Here is a 16,875-nt window from a genome sequence, read left to right as displayed (position 1 = left end):
ACGGTGATTTGAGGTGTTGGTTAATTTAAAATAGTATTGTTTGATGAATCAATATAATTCTAAATTTAGAGTCTTGATCAAAGTTTATTTTTGCGATTCTTAGGATGACTTTCAACCCACTGACCATTATACTGAAAGAGAACAAACTTACTGGTCCCAACTATATTGATTGGAAAAGAAACCTGGACATTGTCCTTACTGCAGAAAGCTATAAGTTTGTACTGACTGAGGCTTGCCCTGATACACCTGACGGTGACTCTACCCCAGAGGAGATTGAGTATCATAAGAAATGGGTAAAAGTTGATAAGATGACGTGGTGTTACATTTTGGCATCTATGTCAAATGTATTACAACATCAGCATCAAGATTTACCAACAGCTTATGATATAATGAACAATCTCAAAGAACTCTTTGGGCATCAGAGTCGGATTGCTAGGCCAGAGGTAATGAGAAAGCTAATGACAGCCACCATGTCTGAGGGAACACCCGTAAGGGATCATATCCTCAAAATGATGGTCTATCTGAACGAAATACAAGTTCTTGGAGGAGAAATCGATGTGGAAACCCAGGTCGATATAATTCTCCAAATGCTACCCAGAAGTTTTGAGCAGTTCCGCCTGAACTATAACATGAACAAAAGAGAGTATACGTTGGCGGAACTTCTGACAGAACTACAAGCAGCAGAAGGTATTTTTAGTCAAAGTTCTCAGATTCACTATGCTGAAAATGGTTCTACTTCTAAGTCGAAAGACAAGAAGAAGAAGAAACAGGTCTTTTCAGCAAAGAAGGTGAATAAACCTCAGAGTACATGATAGAAAGCTGGAATGAAGAAGCCGAAGGGCAAATGCTTCATCTGCAAGCAGTCTGGACATTGGAAAGCCGACTGTCCTCGTAGGAACCAGAACAATAAAGGTATATCTCATACTCTAGTAGTTGAAACATGTTTAGCGGTGTTATCTACCAGTACCTAGTGTATAGATACGGGAGCCACTAATCATGTCTGCAATTCTTTGCAGGGGTTCCAGGAAACCCGGTGACTATTTGATGGAGAGATAACTGTCTACATGGGCAATGCTACTAATGTGGCGGCTGTTGTAGTGGGAGACGTCTACTTATCTTTTGATAGGAAGAGAAATTTGATTTTAAGAAATTGTCTTTATGTACCCAGTTTTAGAAAGGATTTAATTTCAGTTTCTAAACTATATTTGGATGGATATTCAGTTTCTTTTAGTAACAATGTTGTTATAAAGAGAAATAAGGTGATTATCTGTTCTGGTGCATTGGTTGGCAATTTATACACTTTAAATCCAATTTCTCCCACAAAACAAAATATGGAAATTAATAACACATCTTCTAACTCTAATAAGAGAAAAGAACCTTTGGAAATGAACCAAACATATCTTTGGCATCTTAGGCTTGGACATATTAACTTAAGTAGGATTCAAAGGCTTGTAGCCGATGGACTATTGGGTTCATTAGAGTTGGAAAACTTTTCAACATGTGAATCCTGCTTAGAAGGTAAAATGACCAAGAGAGCTTTTAAGGCCAAGGGGTATAGAGCCAAAGATGCGGTAGAACTGGTTCATTCTGATTTGTGTGGTCCTATGTCTATCCAGGCAAGAGGTGGTTATGAATACTTCGCCTCCTTTATAGACGATTATTCAAGATACGGATACATTTACCTGATGCGCCGCAAGTATGAATGTTTTGACAAATTCAAAGAATATAGGGCTGATGTGGAGAAACGTCTTGGTAAAAGTATCAAGACACTACGGTCTGACCGTGGTGGCGAATACCTTTTTGGAGAGTTTAGGAATTACTTATCAGAAGTCGGGATTCAATCCCAATTGTCTGCACCTGGTACACCCCAGCAGAATGGTGTGGCAGAACGAACGAATAGGACTCTTATGGAAATGGTTAGATCAATGATGTGTTATTCAAAATTACTGAATTCGTTTTGGGGATATGCTTTAGAAACAGCAGTGTACATTCTGAATATGGTACCTTCTAAAACAGTTCCTTCTACTCCCATGGAATTATGGAATGGGCATAAGCTTAGTCTGAATCATATCTGGATATGGGGTAGTCCAACACATGTGCTGCAGGGAAATACTGACAAGTTGCAATCACGTACAGAAGTTTGTCTGTTTGTGGGATATCCTAAGGGAACGAAAGCTGGTTTGTTTTATAATCCTAAAAATCAGAAGATCATTGTTAGCACCAATGCTCGATTTTTAGAAGAAGAATATGTAATGAACCATAAGCCCATGAGTGAAGTTGTTCTAGAAGAACTTAGAGAGGACACGTCTACTTCAGTACCAACAGTACAAGATGAAGTATCACAAGAGACTGCAACACGTGTCACACATGATACACAACCACAGACGGTGCCTCGTCGTAGTGGGAGGGTTGTAAGGCAGCCTGAGAGATTCATGTTTTTGGGAGAGTCTTCGGACTTGATCCCGGGTAAACATGAACCTGATCCCCAGACATATGATGAAGCACTCCAAGATATAGATGCAATATCTTGGCAAAAGACAATGAATTCTGAATAGAGTCTATGTAGTCTAATAAGGTCTGGGAGCTAGTAGAACCACCTGATGGTGTAAAAACCATTGGATGCAAGTGGATCTACAAAAGAAAAAGAGGGATAGATGGGAAGGTAGAAACCTTCAAAGCAAGACTTGTTGCGAAAGGGTATACTCAGAAAGAGGGAATCGACTATGAGGAGATTTTTTCACCGGTAGCCATGCTTAAGTCTATCCGGATACTCTTATCCATTGCCGCTCATATGGATTATGAGATTTGGCAAATGGATGTCAAGACAGCTTTCCTCAATGAAAGTCTTGAAGAAAACATCCATATGAAGCAACCAGAAGGGTTCATTGAAAAGGGCAAAGAGCATCTAGTGTGTAAGCTCAATCGGTCCATTTATGGATTGAAGCAAGCTTCAAGATCGTGGAACATTCAGTTTAATGAAGTAATTCAGTCATTTGGATTTATTCAAAGTCCGGATGAGTCTTGTGTATACAAGAAGTGTAACGGAAACGTGGTGGTATTTCTTGTACTATACGAAGATAATATTATGTTAATTGACAACAATGTCAAGGTATTATCGGACGTAAGGGTATGGTTATCCAAACAATTTGATATGAAGGACTTAGGAGAATGTGCACACATTCTTGGGATCAAAGTTATAAGGGATCGCAAGAAAAGAATGTTGTGCCTATCTCAAGCTTTATATATAGAAACAATCCTTACTCGTTTTAGCATGCAAAACTCCAAGAAAGGTTTCTTACCTTTTAGGCATGGAGTAGCCTTATCTAAAGAGATGCCCCCGAAGACATCAAAGGAGATTGAGGACATGAAGGCAGTTCCTTATGCTTCAGCTGTAGGAAGCCTTATGTATGCAATGTTGTGTACGAGACCTGATATCTATTTTGCCGTGGGCATGATTAGCAGATATCAGAGTAACCCTGGACAAGGGCATTGGACTGCGGTAAAATATATATTAAAGTACCTGAGAAGCACTAGAGATGATATGATAGTTTACTAAGCAGACGATTTGCTCCCTGTGGGTTACACGGATTCGGATTTCCAATCAGATAGGGACAATAGTAAGTCAACATCAGGCTATGTGTTTACTCTAGGAGGTGGAGCTATTGCATGGAGGAGTGTTAAGCATAAATGCGTCTCAGACTCAACCATGGAAGCTGAGTATGTGGCAGCCTCTGAGGCAGCCAAAGAAGCTATATGGCTCAGGAACTTTCTAATGGACTTAGATGTGATTCCTGGTTTGCCCAAGATCATCACAATTTATTGTGATAATAGCAGTGCAGTTGCAAACTCGAAGGAACCACGAGCTCATAAGACAAGTAAACATATAGAGCGCAAGTACCACCTGATACGAGACATCGTCAAGCGAGGAGAAGTTGTCGTCGCCAAGATTGCATCAGAAGATAACCTAGCAGATCCTTTCACAAAGGCCCTTCCGTCGAAAGCTTTTGAACGACATGTGGAGGGGATGGGAATCAGATGTAAGGTAACAGATATGACAGCTTAGTCTTTTAGTATAAGTGGGAGATTGTTAGAGTGTATACTAAAAGCCTAGCTTTTGTAAACGTTTATTTGTTGAAATAAAAGAATCACATTGATCAATATCTGTATTTATTTATTAAATATAATTGTTCAATTAATTTATATAGTAAATAACATGGAGTGTGGTGCCACACTCGGAATATCATGTTGTCGGTTCTCTATAAATTATAAACAAGTTACTCATGACTAAGATGGAAAGGAACAAACCATCAGAATAGTCGTAGTGTAATTAAGTATTAGTTTATCTTGACTAATAAATTACACTGATACACTTAAAGTTTATTGAGTAGGACCATTTAGGTATGTTCTTTTTGTACTGACTTAGTAAAAGAACAAGACCTTAGTTATTATGGAAGTGTGTGCTCTTAATCCTTATATAATAACAAGCACATATATTTAATATTTATTTCTTTGACTTATCAAAGGGTGAGGTTTAGCTCGATATATCAATATGCCATATAAGTTGGGAAATGATATTACTTATAGTGTGTGTTGTTGATTATAGAAGGAATCTGTGTCCTAGTTATCTAGGTTGAGAATGTCCCCAAGAGGAGCTCATAAGGATTGTCATGTTAAACCCTGTAGATAGACCTAGTCCGACATGACAATGAAGTTGAGTGGTACTACTCTTGAAGCTAGATATTAATTAAGTGAGTTGTCAGTAACTTACTTAATTAGTGGGCATTCGTAATCCTAAACACAGGGAGACTAACACACTCATGATAAGAAGGAGCCCATAATGTAATTTGGGATTGGTGCGGTCGTGTAATAATAACTCTCTAGTGGAATGAGTTATTATCGATGAACTTGAGTTGTGTGTTCGGGGCGAACACGGGATACTCAAGCTCATCGGAAGGCCAAAACCAATCTCTCCTCTAGGTCCCTGTCGTAGCCTCATTATAGCCTCAAGTACATCCAAATGTAAGGCTCTTCTTGGTGTCCAAGATGGGGGCCGGACCATTGCTTGGTGACCAAGCAATGGTCGGCCACATCCTCTTATAGGGGCCAGCCCTATTGCTTGGTGACCAAGCTTGTAGGGGCCGGCCAAGATTAATTCAAATAGGAGGGGTGTTTTGAATTTTTAAAATCTTCTCTTTGTAGAACATTATAAGTTTTAAAAGAGAGATTTTAATTTTTAAAACTTTCCTGATTTGAATTAGGCCACATGTTTTAATATAGAGTTTTAAAAGTTTTAACACTTTCCTTTTTTAACCATCCTCATGGTTTAAGAAAAAAAGGAAGATAAGTTTTAAAATTAAAATTTTCTATCATCATGCTAAAAAAGGAAATTTTGTTAGAGAAGTTTTAAATTTTAAAACATGGTTTTAATTTTTAAAACTTTCCTTTTTTAACTCTAGGAAAGAGAGCATGTAAAATTTTATAAGAGTTTTTCTTCTTGTAAAATTTTATAAAAAAATTATTATTCCTTTCCTAAATATGGTGGCCGGCCACCTTGCTTGGTGCCCAAGCAAGGGGCCGACCAAGCTTAATCCTAAACCAAATAGGATTGATCACAACCATTGATTGCTGATTGATTCAATCAAGAGGAAAGAAAAGGAAAAATAAAAGGGAAAAGGAAAAACTCTTGGATGATTTTATTTTTTGTAAAAGGTTTTTCCTTATTTGCCTTGGGCAAGTAATATAAAAGAAGGGGTGAGGGGGCTTCATGAGACACAACTCTTATTCTCTTGCTTGGAGACCTCTTGATGGCCGGCCCTCTCCCTTCTCCCTTTCCCTTTGCTCTCTTCTCCTTGGTGGTGGTGGTGGCCGGATTTTAGAAGAAGAGGAGAAGCTCTTTTGGGTGGTGTTCATCTTGGAGGATCGTCGCCCACACGACGTCCAAGGCGAGCCGAGGAATACGGTAGAAGATCTCGAGGTCATTAGCTTACAAAGAGAAGGTATAACTAGTATTTTTCTTCCACATCATACTAATTATTTTTCTTTGTATGAATTCTAAATACAAGAGGCAATTAGAACTAGTTTATCGAATTTATTTTTCGATTTTATGTTTTCTTCTTTTTCGAATTTGTGATTCGATTGTTCTTTTTGGTTAACCTAGAGTTATTTAAAGAAATAAATATTAGCTTTCCTTAAAAGGCTTTGCCTAGGCGGTGGTGGTTGCTCCCATATCCAAGAAAGTCATGTGTCTCGCCATGCAGTCCTGGAAGCCAATTTTGGAAATTAATATTTATCGAATTAAAAACTTAGGTAGATTTGAATCAATAGTGTTAAGTTCCGCTTGCGATTCAAATCTAAACCATTAAGAACAGATAAGTTAAATTTGGAATCAATGATGTTAAGTTCCTTCTGCGATTCCTAATTTAACTTCTAAATAACACAATAGGTTATTTATGGAAAGGTTCGACACTTGTACAAAAAATTTTGTATAGTGGAACCGGTATGTTTTCCTAGGACTAACCAACAGTCCGGAGTGTTCTGATTTTGTATTCAGTCTTGTTCTCCATCAAGAATTTGAACTTCTTGAATGCTCGGAATGCATCATTCTTTGCTGCCAATATAAACACCCACATCCACCTTGTGAAATCATCAACAATCAGAAGAAAATACTTGTTACCGGCTAGTGTACATGGTGAGATTGGCCTGTAAATATCAGCATGGAGAAGTTCCAATGGCTTCTCCACTCTAAAATTTGCTTGATACAGGAATGGCAACCTTGCATGCTTGGCGATCACACACACCTCGCAAAACTTGTTCGACCGGGGCAATGGTGGCACATCAACCGCCAATTTCTTCTCCCCTAACAGCTTCAAGTCATGGAAATTGACATGCCCGAGCCTCGCATGCCACAACTAGGTTGGGTCTTCTAGGCTTGCTAGGAGACAGACTTGCTTAAATGTCTTCAAGGTTATCTTGTACAAGCGATTTTATGTTTGCTTTACCAGCATCAAGAGCTTCCCACTCCTATCAATCACCTTCATGATATCTCCTTCCATGTGCACCTCGTTCCCAGTTTCTGTTAATGTAGGCCTGATATGGAATCATATCAAATCCAACGTATGAGATTTTTACTAATTATTTCTTCTTATATTTTAACACCTTATAGATGTCAAAATAAACAATGGATAACATATTTGAACTCCTTGTAACATAAGAAATCCATAGAAACTTAAATGTGCGTAATCGGAGCTCTATAGGTCCATAAGTGGGTTTTGATCAAAATCCACTGATGGACCTAGAGAGCTTCGATTGCACTCATTTCAGTTCCTGTGGATTTCTGATATTGTAAGGAGTTCAAATATATTATCCATTGTTTATTTTGACATCTATAAGGTATTAAAATATAAGAAGAAAGAATCAGCAAAAAACCTCCACGTTAGGCCTGATATGATTCCATATCAGGCCCAATGTGGGTTTCACTCTATTAGGAATGCTCAACTATTTTAGGAACTCTTCATTTCATAATAGATGTGTCTATGATTGCTCCAACACTATGTGCCACTAGTTTGGTGCAATCAAGAATGAAAAATCTTCAAGTACATATAGGTAGAAGGAACTAGCAAATGCTTAAATTGAACAAATTGTTAAGTCACAATCACTTAAGGCCAGCACTCAACCTCTTGGATGACATCAATGTAGTGAAGGGCACCTTGTTTAAACTGAGTTCCTCCTCTTGGAAACTTGAGGTACTCTCCTGAAACTTTCACCCAGTTCTAGTGTCCTTTTACCTCTGCAAGCTGGGTATGGGGGGAATATCAGTACTCAAGCTGATACAATTCATATCAGACCCAATATTTAGAGATTTTTGTTGATTGAATCATATTAGGCCCAACTTGGAGATTTTTACCGGATCTTCCTTATTACATTTTAACGCATCTGATAAGCCAAAATAAATAATGAATAGCATATTTGAACTCCTTGTAACCTCAGAAATCCACAGAAATTGAAATGAGTGTAATCTGAGGTCTCTAGGTCCATCAGTGAGTTCGGTCAAAATCCACTGATGGACCTAGAAAGCTCTGATTGCACCCATTTTAGTTCTTATGAATTTTTGATGTTACAAGGGGTTCAAATATGCTATACATTATTTATTTTGACTTTTATAAGGTGTTGAAATATAAGAAGAAAGAATCAACAAAAAACCTCCACGTTAGGCCTGATATGAATCATATCAGGCTCATGTTAGGCCTGATATGATTCTATATCAGGCCCAACGTGGGCTTGATGTAATTCTATATCAGGCCCAATGTGGGTCTCACTCTATTAGGAATGCTCAACTATTTTAGGAACTCTTCATTTCATAATAGATGTGTCTATGATTGCTCCAACACTGTGTGCCACTGGTTTGGTGCAATCAAGAATGAAAAATCCTCAAGCACATATAGGTAGAAGGAACAAGCAAATGCTTAGATTGAACAATCATACAAGACACAATCACTTAAGGCCAATACTCAACCTCTTGGATGACATCAATGTAGTGAAGGGTACCTTGTTTAAATTGAGTTCCTCCCACTGGAAACTTGAGATACTCTCCTGAGACTTTCACCCAGTTCGGTGCCCTTTTACCTCTGCAAGCTGGGTATGGGGGGAATATTAGTACTCAAGCTGATACTATTCATATTAGACCCAATGTTTGAGAATTTTTGCTGATTCTTTCTTATTATATTTTAACACCTTATGGATGTCAAAATAAATAATAGATAACATATTTAAACTCCTTGCAACATCAAAAATCCACAAAAACTGAAATGGGTGCAATCGGAGCTCGCTAGGTCTATCAGTGGATTTTGACCGTTCGAAAAATTGTTGAGCATTTACTTTACACAATCACTATCAGTTCGAAAAATTACAGTTTTGAATTATAATATTAAAGTAATAAACAAAATTATACTGACGACTTAGAATAGTAAACTTGAAGCTTCTGGTCGTCGAGGTTGAGTTACAACTTTGTCGGATTGATCTTTGAGCAGCACACGGAAGAGTGATTGTCAGATTTTGTTGTTCCTTTGTTGCTGCTCGAGATAGGCTTATATAGCTCATTGAGGGTGCCCTCAGTCTCATTGAGGGCGCCTCCAATCCCCGGGTCAACCGCGCGTGGATAAGCCCTGCTTCGTCGCTGCTTATCCTCCTAAGGGTGATTCTAAGCTCATAGAGGGCGCCCTCCACCCAACGTCCAGGGTGCCTCCAGCTCCATGGAGGGTACCCTCTGCCCTGCGGCGCGGAGGTCTTCAGTAGTGCACCCGAGGCTCCTCAAAGCTCCATGGAGGGCACCTCGGGTACTGTTCATCCAAGGAAAATGTGTCCAATTCGCTTCCTGCAAAATACGTTAGTCTCATAAACTAATCATACCCTGCAAAACAAAATTACTACAATATAGACATGATAAATAAAGTATTTGATAGTCTCCGGACTATCCAGTTCTGACTTTAGATTTCCCTCCGAAAATCCTAGGTTGAACCGATGTCTATTGTTCCTTTACCGAGGAACGCGTCCTCACGTACTCCACTTAGCAGAATTTACCTGTTGCCAGTTGATCCTCCAGACCAACTAGATTTTTATTCAGTATTCGAAGCTTCTCGTCTTCATGCTGGACGTCCGCTCCACGACCTGTCCAGTCTTCTACTCGGTTCGCGACACCAGGATTTCAACCTAGGGTTACCACCCCTTAGGATTTTGCCCGAAGCTCTCAACCCGTCAAGACTTTCCGCCTAAGGTTACCGCCCCTAGGACCTAGGGTTATCGTCCCCTAGGATTTTCCCTTTGCCTAATCTTAGCTAGGATTTTTCCTCACCTAGGGTTACCACCTGCCTAATCGTAGCTAGGACTTTTGCTTAAGAACACTTAGGGCTTTTCTGCAGTCTCAATCAAACTCGTTAGATAACAAAACAACTTAACTTTAGACCCTTTGACATAATCAAAACACAGGTTCGATCGCCGGATGCTTCTCGCACCAATAGTGGATGATTGACATTGATAACAGAGTCTAGTTGATGCCTAATCCTCTGTGATGTGTATGAAAGATGGTTAATCGACCAAAACACTTCTGATGGTAGACACACAAAAAGAGAGAGTGATGGTACACATGTGAGCACTTGTATATCATACCTCGGATACCTTATCATATCTCACTTTTCATCAGACATAACATGAGAAGGGACCCTTGGTCATTATATGATTTGTACATTTTCTTTGATTATATATATTTACCCATTTTATCAAATTCATCAAGTGTTGTAAAATTTCTAATGACAATTTTTATACTTTGATAGTAGTCACGATTTATCTAGGAATTTGTTCAGTATGTGCTATAAACAATATCGATGCACTATTTAAGGAAAAACTTGAGCAATGATTTTCATCATAGCAGGATCTTGATTAGTGATGAACACATTTAGTGCACCTTTAGGCATGACTTCTAAACTTGTTAAGCAACCAAATAAAATATTCAGTTTTCTCATCACTTATAAAACTACAACAAAAAATAATTGTCTAATGATGATGATTAACTCCTACAAATGGTGCAAAATCAACTTATATTTGTTGGTGTTAAATGTCGTATTAAATACAACTACATGACTAAATAAATTGTATGTCGTCCTTGATACATGATTCGCCTAAAAACACTTACTACATCTGTTATCTAAATCAGTCTTGTAATCAAAGAAAAAACTAAATTCTTCTCTTTCTCAGATGCAAATAACTCGATCAATGTTTAAGTATTAATACCCTTTGTTCATCGCTTAGCTCTTTCTCAAATTTTTCTAATATATCTTTATGTACAACCTACCCACTCAAGCCCTCCAAACTTTATCTTCAATAATCACATTTGTTGACAAGTTAGCACATTAGTCTCTGAAAACTATTGAGTCAATGCTTTTTTTACTATCGAAACATTACGTGTGAGCATAGCAAATACACCTTTGAAGGAGCCAAGAGTGGGTGATTATGACTTTCTATAAATTATTGGACAACCCAATTAGGTCCAGTTTATTCCTTGACAAGTGAAATTTTTTACTGACAACCAGTTCTAACTTCACTACATGCTCTTTCCCTTGTCTGTTGATCATCTTTTGCATGTTTATTCTACCACATTTTATCTGTATGCCCTTATTTAAAGCATACAAATTTTTTCCAAATAACTTCATTTGTCATCTTATTTTTCATGTTATTGTTTATCTTTGTACTAAATCAGTCTTCTCATGCATATTAGTTATAGAATAAAAATACCTCCTCTAGTGATGAGACTTTCATTTCAATTTTTGACTTTTGATCATCTACAACTGGGAAAATGTATAGCTCCCTTTCACCGTCATTTTCTTCCATTACTAGGGAATATTAGATTCAGATTGATGAAGTGGAGCTCTACATATCACTATATAACCACAAACACATTCTAAATCAAATAGACATAAAAGAAAGAATTAGTCAAATCGACGCAATCATTGTTTCAAGTTCTGTTTTTTCATATTCTTCTTCATACGAAGAGCTATTAAAAATATTTTTCTTCATATCAAATCAAGATCAAGATCGCATCAAATTAAGTCTTAGGGGATCCACTAGAATTGCCGAGAAAGTATTTATTTTTATTTTGATATGAAAAAAAATAGTTTAAAAATATGAAAAAGAAGATCGGGAGAAGAAGATGCACAACAAAACCCTAAACATTCAGGAGAAAGCTCACTAGATGAGGATCGAGATCCGAAAACACTGACTGGACACTACCAAGGTGGAAGTGACACACAGTCACACACGAAGAGTTGGGCAATATATCTGCTTTATGTGTGTATGTACAATGACAATTATTTGAAAATTGATCTGAAACATCTTACTATCTAATTAAGAATCAGACCTTTAATAACTAATTTTAGTGAAGTATAAAATATAATTATGTTAATATCTTTTTTTCACATTAAAAATAATTTTAAAGTTTATTAGTCATTTTCTTTGGTTATTTTTATATAAAAAAATGTACATTGTCATCTCTTTAGTCACAAATCTTAAGATTAACAACACTGTGAGCATAGAAGCTTCTATAAATATCTTCTGTCGGCAACGTTAGAAAACATACCTTTCTCGACCTTTTGACTAAGATCAAGTGTAGTATATTCTCTTTTCAGTTTAATATATGATATAAAATATTAAATTAATTTTTACGACAGAGAGTCCGTTATAATAGCTTGTTGCTAGAGTTCTCAAATATCACCCTTATGTTGTACTACTATATAGGTCTAACGTACACTTACTAAATCTAATTTATAAATCTGATATATTAATTTATATGTATTTATATATTATATTATATATACGTGCGCGCGCAATGAGTAGTACAAAATTATCAAACAATAATGAGAGTTGGTGGAGACGGATTGGCCATAGTAGCTTGAGCCAATTAGGTATGATGAATTTTTTAAAAATATTTGATAAAATTATTTGCACCCTTCTTTACAACTAATCGGGTGAAATATATATATTTTTCTCGCATAAACCTTCGTTGAGTCATTGTGAGCAACACAATCCATCTGACACGCTTAATAGGTAATTAGTGGAATCGATGCAACTACTATATATATATATATATATATCAGATTACACAAAATCTTTTTAAAAACTACAAAAAAATCTTTAGAAATCTATTAATTTATAAACACGTCGAAGCATCAAACAGATCAGCATCTAATTCTACATGACTTCTCCTCTACTCCGGTTGTGCAACGCCACCATGCCCATGCCATCCTCCTCCCTATAAATACGCTGCAATTCCCTGCATCAAGCAAACCACCACCTGCTCGATAAAATTCCTCAGAGAAAGACAATGAAGGCCACATCGATCCTCACGCTCCTCTTCGTCCTCTTCTGCACCTCTGCTTACTCTGCTCACGCCGCGAGGAGCTTAACCTTCTTACCGCCTTTGCCACCCATTACCTTCCCGCCCCTGCCGTCGATTCTCCCCCCGATTCCCTTCCCGCCGCTGTCCATCCCTTCAGCTCTGCCGCCACCGACTCCGTCGCTTCTTCCGCCGGTGCCATTCACACCGCCCGTTCCTGGGGTCCCCGGCGTGCCGGCGCCCTGAACGCCATATGGTTGCTTGCCGTGCACTGTGTTGTCTTCTAATTATATTTACGTAGACTCTGAATTTATAAATTCAGTGATCTTCACTGTTCAAGTATTTATTGAATTTGCATTTTGTTATAAATTTAATTTATGAAATAATAAAGTTGTTTTAATAAATATATATATATATATATATATATACAGTGTTTAATTTTATTTGTACTGTATAAATGAAATTTGATTCCAAAAGTGTCGACTTAATATTGATTTTAAAGTATTGCAAATTTTTATCCAGATAATTAAATATTTAATACTGAAAATGCATTATTGATTTTATTTTATTTTTTTTTTTAAAAAATAGGGCAACATGCAACATGTTCTATCTAGGCTGGTAAGGTAATGGGGAAATGATACACATGGAACATAATCTTCCCAAATACACCTACCTCCAACATGCATTGCATTTAGTTGACAACTGATCATTAAATATAAGCTCGATTGATCAAGTTGAAGTTGACTTGATTAGAATTTTGATATGTGATCCATATTTTTGTTGACTAGATACTACAACAAAAATAGTAAATTCGTGACCAATATTTTTTTTTAAAAATTGTAGCAAAATTATTTTGTGACGAAAATATTTTTTGTCTCTAAACTACTGTTGCTAAATTTTGCAATGAAATTATAAAAATTTGTAACAAATTCTGCAATAAATTTTTTTTCATCTTATAATTCGTTTTAAATTTACGACGAAAAATATTTCATCGTAAATTTCATGATATCAAATCTTCGAGAAAAATATACTTTTATCGCAAATTAGCGACGAATTATTTTTCATAGCAAAAAACGCTGCACATTTACGAAGAAGCCGCACAATTTCATGGGAAAAAAAAATCCCTTTTTAATCCCAGATTTGCAACGAAAAAGGGATTTTTTTCCCCCCTCATAAAATTGTGCAGCATCAGTCGACTTCAAGAGAATTCACCTCCTTGGCAACAGATTCAAGTCTCATCGACTCAATAGGTCATTTCTATGGTCAACCTGGAGCACGACTGTACATAGTGACTAACCCACTATGTCTCATTTCGTTACCAACAACTGGACAAGTACTATCAGACATATATATAACAACAGTTATACAACTTTACAACCTATAGCTTGGAGATGTCCTGTCGCTGTCTGATTCCAAAACTCAAAAAGTCAAATCGAGAAAATAAATCATGCATGAAATCTAAAATACGGGAAATAGGACAGTTTGGATCTTCTTGTTAAAACCGTTGGCCGGCTAGAAAGGGAATTGAATAACCCTTCAAAAATTCAAAACAAACGAACCCTTCTTGGACTTAAAAGAACATTAGCATAAAATAATTAAATGAACAGAAAAAGAACAAGGCTCAGAGTTTTTACTTGGGTACAATCGGGGATGTTGTTAATCCAAAGAAATGAATCACACTACTTTCTCCTTCAGGCAGAGAAGCATCTTTACAGCAATTTATACACAAAAATGAAGAAGCTAAATAAAGAGGAAAACGTGTACAAGTGATGCTCAGTAATTCTTGTTGTTATATAGCTTCTAGACCAAGGCTGAATTTATAGCCTTGGTCGGGACGCTTGGAAGCATTCCAAGCGTCTGGAGTGGGATAGAATTCTATCACTGACGCAACGGTCAACATCCACGTCGAAGTGGATAAAAGTGAGGGTCCAGGCGCCCGGACCCTAAAAGTTAATAGGATTGACTTTTTCCGGTCCGGGCCCTCTGCTCCGGTGCTGCACGCCTCGGTCCGGGTCTTCTGCTCCGGCTCCGTTCGTTTGGGTGATTTCGGCCATCCGGAATAGGGCTCACCCAAACCCAACTTTCGGCCTTCTCAAGCAACCTTCCGCTCCGGCTTCTTGTCCCTCGGAAATATTGTGTGCCTCTTTCTCGTCCGCCCGCGTACTCTTCCGCAGCACCTCGTCCCTCAGACGCACAAAGCCCGTCAGCTATCTCATGTGCATCATTCTCGCTAGCTGCGTCTTTTGCTCGACTTCTTGTGCTCCTAAACTCCTACACACTTAGACATAAGGTTAAAGACAACATGACCTAACTTAGCTTGTTTGATCACATCAAAACTACCTTGGGGTACTAACAATCTCTCCCTTTTTGATGTGAGCAACCCAAGTTAAGTTAGGGAAAACTAACATAAATATAAAGGCAATTAAAGTGAAAAAAAAATAATTTTAAACTACAAATCTACCACCCCTAGACATAATCTCTTTCTTCTTCCCTTTTGATCATATAAAAAATGGGCTACCAAGAAAAATTATTTTGATAACAAAAAAAAATTTACAATAATTTTAGAAACTTTAAGTGTTGCAAAAAAGATTTCTAAGTAAGAAAATTTCAAGCAGAAATTTTTTTATAAGTTTAAACAAAAACAATTTTTGTGCAACATATAAAATAAATTTTGGTAAAGCAAAGTTTATGAAATATCTTTAAAACTTTAAGTTAAATAGATTTTAAAAATGAAAAAAATTTCTAAGTTAAACAAATTTGCAGAGAAAAAATTTGAGAATTTTCTAAGTAAAAAAAAGATTGTGTAACTATTTAAAACATTATTTAATTTCAATTTTAATGCTCTATCAGTTAGTCAATTAAATATTTTATTTCAATATTTGACTTCTAGGTTGTAGCGAGGCACTAGGCCTTCTTGATTATTGGAGCAACAACCACTTTCTAGACAAAGCCTCATAAGGAAATTAAACGTCTAATGTATTCTCTGAAAGCCCTAAGTCTAATTAAACTTTTAATTAAGATAATACTTTGGAACCCAGTAAAGGGACCTTCCAACTGGGTTAATTAGGAATTTCTTATGGACATATTTCTTTGAAATATTTCTAATTTGGCCTTTATGATATTTAAAATACCAGTTCAGGTTATATTTTCTAGCACTTGTACTATATGTGCATGTATTATTTCTAAAGTTATATATTTCTAGTTGAAAATTGTCATTTTCTAGTTTTATTCTGTCAAGATCTTCTAATGGACAAGATTTTGCTAGAATTAATTTTAATTTCTTAATTTCTTTCTCAAGTTTGCAACAATCTTTGGTTAATAATTTCATAAATTTAAATAATTTATCGAGAGGTAGAGATCGTACCTGACTTACCTTGTCGATCTCGTTATCCATAGCTCTCCCTGAACTGCTGCTTTCTTCGGATGTAGCCTCCCCTTAATCGATGCTCTTGATGCTCATTTCGAACGAGCTTGCTTCGTGTTCATCTTCTTGAGGACTTGCCATTAATGCAAGTCCAGAGAAAGCCTCAACTTTCGATTCGGACGATGTTTCGTCCCACGTCACCTTTAAAGTCTTGTATTTGTTCATTTGGACAGGCTTATTTCCTTTGTCCTTATCCATGTTCCTTAACTTAGGGCAGTTGTCCTTAATGTGTCATTCTTCGTTGCAGTGGTAGCATCTAATTGTCCTTTTCTTTCTACCCTGTGGATGATTAGTTTTTCCTGATTTAAATAACTTTTTAAAACGCCTTACCATCATTACCATTTCATCATCGTTGAGAAAGGATTCTGACTTACGTTTATCTCTCGTTGCCTTGAAGGCGATATTATGCTTCGGCTCCTTTGTACCTACACATCTCGATTCATGCACTTCAAAAGTTGAAAATAATTCTTCTAAGGTAATAGTTTCTAAGTCCTTAGAGATATAGAAGGCATCTACTAGTGATGCCCATTTTGTATTTCTTGGGAATGCATTAAGAGCGTACCTTAGCGAT

The 16,875-nt window shown here is 36.9% G+C and overlaps 1 protein-coding gene and 1 pseudogene across 1 annotated transcript; both read left to right on the top strand.

The window, feature by feature from the left end:
• Window positions 1-12,120: 12,120 nt before the first annotated feature.
• LOC121968700 lies at window positions 12,121-12,298 on the top strand (annotated as a pseudogene).
• A 570-nt stretch (window positions 12,299-12,868) lies between these two features.
• On the top strand, window positions 12,869-13,126 carry LOC122054664 (protein diaphanous homolog 2-like). The gene has a single exon (XM_042616107.1). It carries the CDS (start codon window positions 12,869-12,871, stop codon window positions 13,124-13,126), a length of 258 nt encoding a protein of 85 aa, XP_042472041.1.
• The last annotated feature ends 3,749 nt before the right edge of the window (window positions 13,127-16,875 follow it).

Source organism: Zingiber officinale, chromosome 3B (genome assembly GCF_018446385.1).
Source record: "Zingiber officinale cultivar Zhangliang chromosome 3B, Zo_v1.1, whole genome shotgun sequence".
In the NCBI taxonomy this organism is placed as follows: domain Eukaryota; kingdom Viridiplantae; phylum Streptophyta; class Magnoliopsida; order Zingiberales; family Zingiberaceae; genus Zingiber; species Zingiber officinale.
This window is presented reverse-complemented; position numbering and strand designations above follow the sequence as displayed.